The sequence below is a fragment of the Nipponia nippon genome, unplaced genomic scaffold (genome assembly GCF_047370975.1).
Source record: "Nipponia nippon isolate SJK-2023a ecotype South Korea unplaced genomic scaffold, ASM4737097v1 scaffold_45, whole genome shotgun sequence".
NCBI lineage: Eukaryota > Metazoa > Chordata > Aves > Pelecaniformes > Threskiornithidae > Nipponia > Nipponia nippon.
Window position 1 is genome coordinate 389,879 of NW_028262364.1, and position 10,836 is coordinate 400,714.

The 10,836-nt window shown below is 57.5% G+C and overlaps 1 gene segment (V, D, J or C); it reads right to left on the bottom strand.

Annotated features, from left to right (window-relative positions):
- Window positions 1–2,116: 2,116 nt before the first annotated feature.
- LOC148052633 (Ig heavy chain V region C3-like) lies at window positions 2,117–10,259 on the bottom strand. The segment is given in 4 exon segments: window positions 2,117–2,464; window positions 2,917–3,089; window positions 9,312–9,659; window positions 10,095–10,259. Coding segments are annotated over 3 exon segments (642 nt in total).
- Window positions 10,260–10,836: the final 577 nt, after the last annotated feature.

Below are 10,836 nucleotides of genomic sequence, written 5' to 3' on the forward strand. Positions count from 1 at the left end.
TTTCTGCCCCTAGCACAGCCCCGCACCACCCCAGGAAACACAGGGACCTCTCCAAGAGTATTGTCCCGCTGTCCTTCTCCTTGCCGTCGATCCTTCTGATGTGCTGTGCCCTTGGTACCAAACTGGCCTGTGACGCTTGTGTCCATGAAAAGGGAGGGGGGGGTGGAAATGGGAGAAGCAGAGAAAGCCCTGAAACAGGACTCCAACCAGAGCAGGACTGTTCACCCAGGGCTTCACTGCCGCCAGCAGAGCAACCCGTTGGGGGTGGGGGGGTGGAGATGGGAAACGTTACAGGAAACACCCCTGATTAGAGGTGAAGCCTGTCCATGGGCCTGCTAAGGAGGGGAGGAGAGGTGGGCAAAAGGACCTGTCTGCAGCACTGCTGGGATCAGCCCGTGGTGTGTAGTGATGCCTGGACTCTCCCGAGGCCTGCCAACACTGCCCTCCCGCTGCTGTGTGCTCAGGTGGCCAAGAGGGACAATGGCATCCTGGCTTGTATCAGGAATAGTGTGGCCAGCAGGACTGGGGCAGTGATCGTCCCCCTGTACTCAGCACTGGTGAGGCCGCACCTCGAATCCTGTCTTCACTTTTGGGCCCCTCACTACCAGAAGGACATTGAGGTGCTGGAGCGTGGCCAGAGAAGGGCAGCAAAGCTGGGGAAGGGTCTGGAGAACAAGTCTTATGAGGAGCACCCGAGAGAGCTGGGGTTGTTTAGCCTGGAGAAGAGGATGCTGTGGGGAGACCTTATTGCTCTCTACAACTACCTGAACAGAGGTTGTAGTGAGGTGGGGGGCTGGTCTCTTCTCCCAGGTAGCAAGCAACAGGACGAGAGGAAACGGCCTCAAGTTGTGCAAGGGGAGATTTAGATTAGATATTAGGAAAAATTTCTTCACGGAGAGAGTGGTTGGACATTGGAACAGACTGCCCAGGGAAGTGGCGCAATCACGGTCCCTGGAAGTATTCAAAAAACGTGTGGATGGGGTGCTTAGGGACATGGTTTAGAGGTGGACCTGGCAGTTAGGTTAACAGCTGGATGGCATCAGCCAAGGAACAAGGCTCACGGGGGATCTCATCCACATACAAAACCATATGAAGGGAGGGTGCAAAGAAGGCAGGCCCAGGCTCTTTTCAGTGGTGCTCAGTGACAAGTCAAGAGGCCATGCACACCAACAGAAACACAGCAGGATCCCTCTAAACATCAGGAAACACTTTTTCACTGTCAGGGTGAGCGAGCACTGGCCCAGGCTGCCCACAGAGGCTGTGGAGTCTCCATGCTTGCAGATATTCCAAAGCTGTCTGGGCATGGTCCTGGGCACCTGGCTCCAGATGGCCCTGCTTGAGCAGGCGCGATGGACCAGATGCCCTCCTGAGGTGCCTTCCAACTTCATCGTTCCTGGGATTCTGTGAAAGACTCACAGGCAGATTCACACCTTTGCAAGTGATATGTGCCAGGGCAAAGGGGAAAACTGAAACTCAGACTTTGCTACGTAAAGGCTTTATCCTGGATTTGGGTTGATTGCAGTTCTGGCTGTGGTTACATGCCGGGTTTCATTGAAGGCTAATTCTTCTATTGTTTTATCACCAGTATGGGGTGTTCTGAGTTGGGAAGAGCTGGCTTAGGTTGGGTCATCAGGTCTCATCGAGCCTGAGGTAAAAGCTCACAGTCTCAGGACGTGTTCGTTCTTCTACAGGACGTGTACGTTCTTCGTACATGCAGATGTGACGAGCTTGTACAACCACGTACACAAACCCAGAGCCTGGCTTCAGAAGAACGGGCAATAACATGCGTCCCCATTTGACCAGTTGACTGGCTGCTCCCTGGAGCCTGAGAGGCTGGCTGCAGGCTACAGCTTGTTGCTGGCGGCAGAGTTCTTGGACAGCGTGGAGGGCAGGGAATTCAACCACAGCCAAAGGCCACTGCCAGAGGATTGCAGGGGGTCCATGGCAGCATGTTGGCAGTGCAGGAGGTCCGGAGCAAAGACTAGAGGTCTTCCCCCCAGTCAGAAACCCAAGGACACAAGAGTACTCCCAAAGCATTTCCAGCTCCCACAGCTGTCTCTTCAAAGCTCTAGCTGGCCATCAGGCCTGATGCTGTCCTTTCAGGCTCTCCAGAAAGGGCATGAGAAAGTGGACCAGAACAGGAGGCAGCTTTGCTCCTAGAATGGCAGAAGAGCTGAGGCTGTCATGGACCTCTGCAAAAGGTCTGGTTTAACCCTCCTGCTCGAAGCAGGGTTAACTGCTGTTCAGTAAGTGTACTGGGTCTCCTTGGGATGCAGTCAATTTGCTTCATAGCAGCCTGTATGGGCAGCTGCGATGTTTTGTGACAAAGACCGTGTTGATATCACACTGATGTTTCAGCTATTGCTGAACAGTGCTTACACAGCATCAAGGCCTTCTTGTACAGCTCACCACAACCGGCCAAAGGGATATTCCATACCACATAAAGCCATGTGAACCAATAAACCTGGGGGAAATAAGGAGCACACGGGGACATTCAGAGTTAGGACATTTGTCTTTCCCAAGTAACCACTATGGGTGATGAAGCCCTGCTTTCCTGGAAAGGCCTAAACATCTGCCTGCCATGTGGACGTCGGCAATGAATTCCTTAGTTTCCTTGGTTTCCGCGTGCAGCTTTTGCTTTGCTTATTAAATTCTCTTCATCGCAACACACAAGTGTCACTTTTACCCTGCCGATTCTCTCCCCCACCCCACTGCGGTTAACTAAGCAAGCAGCGGTGTGGGACTGAGCTGCTTAGCGGGGTTAGGGACGGCAGGCTGCCCACAGCCTTGTGCTGTTCAGTTTTGAATATCTCCAAGAATGGAGACTACACAGCCTCAGGTATTTAGACACACTGACAAATCCCCCCCTAGCATTTCCTTCTCCACACCAAACAAACCCAGTTCTCTCAGGGTCACCTTGTATGTCAGATGCTGCCTTCCTCATCTTCATGGCCCTGCATTGCATTTGCTCTGGTATGTCCATGTCTTTCCTGTGCTGGGGAGTCCAGGACTGGGCGCAGTAGTCCACAGTCTCACCAGTGCTGAGTTCATCCCAACGAGCAACGAGTCAGCTACACATGCCAGGAAGCCTGCATGGATAAGCAAGGCAAGGGAAAATGCAGGGCCACTGCTGAATGGGGTGGGGGACCCAGTGGCAGGTCCTGAAGGCCTTATTCCCCTCAGTCTTTACTGGCAAGAGTGGCCCTCAGGAATCCCAGGTCCCAGAGTCCAGGGAGAAAGGCTGGAGCAAGGAAGATGTACCCTTGCACACTCCATGGCACTGGACACTTATCTCGGCCATCAGAAATAGCTTTGTCTACAACGCTGCTCAGAGAGACAGTGCTGAAAGCATACCTAAATTCAGAATACACAACACCTACTCCCTCCTCATCCACCAAAACTCATCGTCTTATTGTAGAAGGCTCGAAATTTCGGTGAGCATGATTTCCACTTCACAAACCATGCTGACTCTTCCCAGTCACCTTTTTGGCCTTCATTTGTTTGGCAATGGTTTCCAGAACTATGTGCCCCATCACCTTTGGAGGAACTTAGATGAGGCTGAGAGGCCTGGACATCCTCAGATCCTCCCTCTTGACAACGGGACTGTCCTTTTCTTTCTTTCAGTCCATAGAAAACTCTCCCAATCACCGTGACACGTCTAAAAATTATTAAGGGCAGTCTCACAGTGACATCAGCCAGCTCCCTCAGCACTCGTGGGTGCACTCTATCACTTCCCATATGGTCGTGTCCCTCCAGGTTCTTTAACTGTGCCTTGGCATTATCCTCCTCCACTGACACAAGTCTTCCCAGCTCTGGACACTCTGAAGGGGGTCAGAGACCTGGGGTTCCTCAAAGCCAGGACTGCCTGCAAAGAATGAGGCAAAGAAGATCCCTCCCACATCACCTTTGCTTCACTCTCTGCCTCCTCAAGAGGAGCCATTCTTGAGCCTCAAGGAGGTGATCTCTGAAAATGAAGCAGCTCTCCTAGACCCCTCCTCTGTCCAGGACCATAACCCATAGGATTCTTCCAAGCAGATCCCAGAAGAGCCCAGATTCGCCTCTCCTGAAGTCCAGGGCTGCAGTCTTCCTTTTTCCATTGCTCCCTCCTCTCTGGATTCTGAGCTCAAACACTGCATGACCACTGCACTCAAGGCTGCCCCTCACCTTCACATCCACCACCAACTCTTCCTCTGATGAAGTTTTCATCAGTGCATGCCAGAAAACTGCTCGATTGCTTGTGCCCTGCTGGACTGCCCCACCAGCCAACACGTGGTACTGCTCACGCCCCCCGTGAGGACCAGGGCCAGTGAACATGAGGCTTCTTCCAGTTGTCGGAAGAAGGCCTCCTCTAGTTCTGGTCCCTGATCAGGTGATCTGTAGTAGCCTTCCACCACAAAGTTGACCTGCTCTCTAATCCTCACCCATAGGATATGGCTGGCTCACTGCATGTCCCAAAGCAGAGCTCCATGAATGCCAGCTGCTTCTCACTGAAAGGGAAGCCCTGCCCCTCACCTTCCCAGCCTGTCTTTCCTGAACAGCCTGGCTCCATCCACTACAGCACTCCTGTCAGCTACCGCGCTGCATCACCAGGATCCCAGAGCTCTACAGCCAAGCCAGGGAGCAAAAACTGGGCCATACTGGACAGGAGCCCAGGCAACGTGCACTAACCTGCACTTCACCACACAGCCTCTGAAGTTCCCACAGTAGATCCTCCTGCATCAGAAATGGTCTCAGCCGTTCAACCACACTTCCCTTCACCACCTTCTACTGCAAGCATGCAAAGGTCTCTTTCCTGCACTTCCCACTTCGTGACACCAACCTCTCATTAGCAGCTGCTAGAAAGAAAAGCTGAGAGATCTGTATTCTCTGTCAGTCGGGTTTTGGCCCACTCTGCTGCTGAGCTGCTCCAGGGTGAGCCTAGCACCACAGTAATACACTGCTTCATCCCTTTGCTTTGCTGCCTGCATCTGCAGCGTGAATCTCTTCTGGGAGCTCTCTGCTGATCCCTTAAAGCGATCCTGGAAACCTTCTCCATAGGAATCACCCTCCCCGTAAATCCAGTCCAGAGAGCCACGTGGCCCCTGCCGGTACCAGAACATACAGTAGCTGCTCATGCTGGCTGCATGCATGCTGCACTGGAAGGTGACTTCGTCTCCCTCTCGCACGGCCAGTTCCCTGACATGTTGCTCCAAGGCCACCTGGCCAGTGACTGCTGCAGAGAGCAAGACCAAGCTGTGATCACTCCAAGAATCAGCAATGCTCAAGACAACGCAGGTGGAGGCATTGTTGTGGCATCGGACTACTGGGAGGACTAAATCCTTCTCTTTGAATCCAGCTGACAAAGATGGGCAGAAAAATAGAGATGGTACCAGGAATCAGGGCTCACAAGGAGGGAGACACCACATTCCCCTCCCTCCTTTTCCCTGTCAGACAAGGAACTTTTTCTGATTTTCCCATTCAAAGCAGGAAGGTTTTGCACCATGGCGGACAAATCCCTTTGACTCTCCTGTCCCTGAAACTGCTCTGAATGAGCACAGGACCACTCACAGGCAAGTGGGGCTTGGGCCCTATGCTGCCATCCTCAACCTGGTCTTTGCAAGATGGCTTGCAGTGCCCCAGGAGCAGAGTGCCACTTCAATGGCAAAGCATTAGGACCCAGGAGGTGGGAGTAGCAGGTAGGTGCCCTGCCTGTCCCCACACCACAGACGAGGCAGGCTGGACAGAGCTGTCTAACTCACAGCTAGAAGAGGAGGAGGGCTGTTCCCACTGTGCTCTGCAGGGATGGGTGAGGACGACGAGCCAGAGGCAGCTCAGGCTGCAAGCAGCCAGCACAGCTCCACAGAGCTGTGCAGAGCACAGGGCCATGCACGCTTCCTGAGCATCACCCCTTCCTTGCACTTACCTGCGATGGGCAATAACCCCACGCACAGGGCAGTCCACATGCCCAGGTGCGCTCTGGCTCGCCTCTCGCCACCTTCACTCTGCCTGCAGAACAGCTCTGCCCACATCTCCCCTGGCTGGGCCTCTGTCACTGCAGGCAGTCCTCGTCCCTCCTAGGCACTCCCTCAGTCTATGACAACAGTGAGAGTGAGAGGCGGGGGCTGGAGGAGCAGAAGTTGAACCTGTTGGTGCACTCCTGGGTGCCTCCCACCCTGCAGAGTGCAATAACAGAGCTCTCAATTGACAGGAAAGCCTCTATTGGGCAAATGGTGATGTGTGGCTCTAGAGCCACCTACAACCTTCCTCTGAGGGAGGACAGCAGGGTGCTGCTGGGACTGTGGACCTGGCCCTGGGGGTGGCAGGTTGTCCTCCCAGTGGCCCCCTGTCCCTTGGTGCTCCTGAATGCTGCTCCTGGATGGGTCTCCCCTGAGCCCAGCTCCGCTTGGACAGGACACTCCACTGGAGATGTGCTCCCCACCCTGCTCCCTCCACTCCCGCCCACCACCCTACTCCTCCATTTCCTCCCACGTGTTGACACTTCTCCACCTGCTTCTTCCTTGCCAAGAGCCTCCCACACACCCCCAATCAGAAAAGGCCCTACAGGGCTCTGGGCACGTGAGATCTGGCTTGTGCTTGGTGCTCAAGGTCTGGGGTAGATGTGCAGGCTCAAGCCTCCCAACTTATCTAACAAAACTCATGTGCACAGGAATCAGCGGGCACCAGGCTGTTGGGGCTGCTCAGCAGCACAGGGACACTCCTTTCGCTGTGCTCATCCTACTCAGCAGGAACCCAGAGCTCCCCCTAGGGCCTTTGCAGCCACAGGATGAGACACCTACTGAGCCCTGACACAGTGTCACCATCTTGACTGGGACCACCAGTTTGGGGAACATCGCCCACTCCACACTGGCCCTCCACAGACTGTCTGAATCCTTCCCCTCCCCTCGCTTTTCCTGGGTGCTCCCCCTTGGGGAGGGGATCCAGGACAGGCGTGGGAAGGGGAGTTGCAGAGGGTAGAGGAGCCCACTGAAACTGGAGGCTTGAGGATGGGAAAAGCAGCAGGGGGATGCAGGGCTGGGGTGGCCTAAGGTGCATGGGGACACTTGCAGCTGGCCCAGCATGGTAGGACATGCCGGGTTCCCTATGGCTCCAAGCCCAAGGAGGGCTGGAGTTGTGGCCCCGGCCACCCTCCACATCCTTCTTGTTGGGATTCCCCTACAACATTCCATGCTGGATCTCATTGTACACACATGAGCATATATGCACATGCAGCCAACACTAACAACACAACAAAGAGACTGTTCATCATGTCCAGGGGAAAAGGCACTCTGCAGCTCAGCTCCTTCTGTGGCACTGCTCGGGGGCTCCCTGACCAACATCAGGTTTCAAAACTCAGTTCAGCTCTGGATTTCCATGTTCACATTTGAGTTCTTCAATGCTCGCTCTGCTTCTTCAAAAAAAAACCTCTTTCCCTCTCCCTTTCTGCCCGTGGGAGAGACTGAGAAGGAAGGAAGGAAGTTAACAACATGTTCATGGTTTGGTGTGTGCTGGTGGGAGACTCCGCTGCTGCTGCTGCTGCTGCTGCGCCTCTGTGCCTGTTTCTGGGAAAAGCCAGACCAGTCTAGTCTTGAGAAGCCTTCTTGCGGCCAACCACAAATGACCTGGCTGGATTTAACCCACCTCCTTCCACTTCTGCCCTGGCCCTGCCGGTGTTTCGAGCATGGTGCCTTTTTCCAGCTCAGTGATGCCGCAGAAATAGGTGGCCCTGTCTGCAGCTGTGGGCGATAGCACCTCCGGCGAGAGCACCTCCAGCGACAGCTGGTTCCTGGAGGGGTCTGCAGAGCTGGTGACTCGTGTCTGCAAGGATGAAGCAATGTGCTGGAGTCCCAGGAAAGGATACTGCAACGCTATCTGCTGCAGCTCTCTGCCAGGAGCCTGCCGGATCCAGTCCCAAGCGTAGCTGCTGTTGCTAATTGGTACACCAGAGATGTGGCAGGTAAGCGTGAGAGACTCTGAGACCTTCCCGACCGTGGGGCCTGAGGCCTCTGCCTGCACCTCAGAAAGGGCACCTGAGACCCCAGGAGACACGGATGAACCAGCAACAAATTGCTTCACCTACTCCACCACTTCCCTGGGCTTCTGCTTGTCACCCCCAAGATCCAGCAGCTGCAAACACACAAGGATCACAAGCTCTTGCTCCCATTGTAACGTCAGATCTGGGAGAGAAACGCAGACTTCCTACTACCTGAAGAGAAGGGGCACATAAAGGCGGGGCCAGGCTCTTCCCAATCGTTCCCAAGTGACAGCACAAGGGGCCATGGGCACAAACTAAAACACAGCACGGTCCCTCTCAACATCAGGAAACACTTTTGCACTGTCAGGGTGACTCAACACTGGCACAGGTTGTGCAGAGAGGCTGTGGAGTCTCTCTGCTTGGAGGTATTCCAGAGCTGTCTGGGCATGGTACTGAAAAACCAGCTGTAGGGGGCCCTGCTTGAGCAGGGGCGTTGCACCAGATGACCTCGGGAGGTTCCTTCAACCCTAAACCATTCTGTGAAAACAGGGTTGCAAGAGCATTTGGGCACAGAGATGGGCTCTTCCAGCCAGCTTGGCAGCAGACCCATCGCTGGCATAAGATGAGCCCAGCAGTGAAGATGGCATTGCCTATGGGACAACATAGCTAAGAGTGGTCCAAAGAGGGTGCAGCAGTGTGAGAAGTGAGGAAAGAAAGTGTGAGAAATGATCCTGCAAACACCAAGTCAGTGAAGGAGTGGGAGACCCTCCAGGAGCCAGAGCAGAGATTGGCCTGCAGCCCGCGGAAGAGACCCCCGTGGAACAGGGATTTCCCTGCAGCCTGTGCAAGATCCCATGCCAGAGCATGTGAATATGCCCTGACTGGAACTGGGGCCTGTGGAGAGCCCAGGCTGGAGCAGGTTTACTCTGAAAGACTACAGCCCTTGGGAAGGAGCCACCCTGGAGCCATTGGTGAAGCACTGCAGACCATGGGAGGGAGGAAGGAGCAGCAGAGATGACGTGTTGTGGACTGACCCCACACCCCATTCCCCCCACGCACTTTGGGGACAGGAGGGAGAGAAGTCAGGAATGAAGGACTGAAGTTGAGCCTGGGAAGCGGCGGGGATTCGGGGGGGGCAAGGTGTTTTAAGGAGGCTTTTTTGTTGTGACTCACAATTCTGCTCTAATTGAATTGGCAATAAAGTAGAATTCCCAAAGTGTGCAGTGAAGGCCAGGAACACCCGAGGTGCACAGTGGAGGCACCTGACTCCTTGGGAACAGCCCTGAGACCTGCCCCCTCCTCGCCCCTGCCAACATTCACCTTCCCCACAACTAATGCACCCTGAGCTGGGCCCCAGCACCTTTCTGTTCAAGCTCAGCTGGATTTCCTGTCTCCGTGGGAACGGCACAGAAGTAGCGGGCAGAGTCCCGCGGGTGCAGGCCACGCAGGGACAGAGACGACTCGGACTGTGAATTGTCCCGGGACACCGTGGCTCGACCCTCCACTGCTGCCCCGTACTTCTTGGTACTACCCTCGTAGTTGCTGATGTAGGACACCCACTCGAGTGTGCCACCAGGTGCCTGACGGTACCACAGAACATCATAATCCTGGAAGGTGAAGCCGGATCCGCGGCAGGAGAGGAGCACGGAGTCCCCGGGCGCTCGCAGCCCTCCGCCGGCCTCCACCAGCCTCAGCTGCGCCCACACCCCTGCGGACGGAGAGCGCTCGCAGCCGGGCAGGGCGCGCCCACGGCCCGACGACCTTCACCCGACGCCCCGACGCCCCCCGCCCCGGCACAGCCCCAGCCGCCACCCCCCTCTCTCCCGCCAAAGCCCCGCGCCCGGGGCAATGCCCCGCCTGCCCCCCTCGGGGCTCAGCCGCGCCTGCTCCCGACACTGCGGCCCGACCCGCTGCCCGACAGCCTCCCCCTGCCCCTGCCCCTGCCCCTGCCTCTCCCCCTCCCTCTCCCGCCCACGCCACCCGCTCCCCGCTCCCCCGCTAACGAAGGCGAGCGCCAGGCGACAGCGCGCCCGCCGCGGCAGCAGCCGTATCCCCGCGGCCCCGGCACGGGCACGGCCGCCCGCGGGCAGCCCCAGCCCCGGGCCCAGCCCCGGCCTCGCTCCCCTCCCCGCCCGCCTCTCACCTGCCGGCCCCGCGGCCAAGGACAAGGCCAGGAGCCACGGCCCCAGCCCGGGCGCCATCACGCCCTGCCGCGCCGGGGACGGACGGCGCCCAAGGGCCCGGGCCCAGCCGCACAGCAGCCCAGCGGACCCGCGCTCCGCACTCATCCTCATCCTACCCCTGCTCCTGCTCCTGCCCGCCCCGCCGCCTCGGCCCCTCGCCGGGGCAGCGCCGACGCCTCTGCCCGCCCCCAACCCACCCGGCCCGGCCCCCCGGGGCCGCGGCCCCTCCGCGCCAGGAGAAGGGCGGGCGCGGGGAGGGACGCGGGCCAGGGCCGTGGGCAGAGCAGGAGCGCCCCGCCCCGCCCCCCCAAGGCTCCTGGCCCCTGGCTCCCAGCGCGGCTCCCACGCTCTCCCGCCTTCTCGCCCAGCCCCAGCGCCAGCGCCAGCGCCGGGGCCGGGCTGTCGGCCCGCAGCGGCCCCTCGCAGGACCCTCCCCGTGCCCCGCACCCCCAGCCCGCCCTGGCCTCACTCCCGTCCCCTGCCCGCGCCGACCAAGACACGCGGAGCCCTGGGCTGCCCCCCACAGGGACCTCCACAGCCTGCAGACATGGGCTGACAGGAACGGCCTGCACTTCAACGAGGGCAACAGCAAAGTCCTGCACCTGGGGAGCAACACCCCCATGCACCAGGGCAGGCTGGGGGCCACCCAGCTGGAAATCGCATTCTCACAAAAGCACCCAAGGGTTCTAGTCGACCACAGCT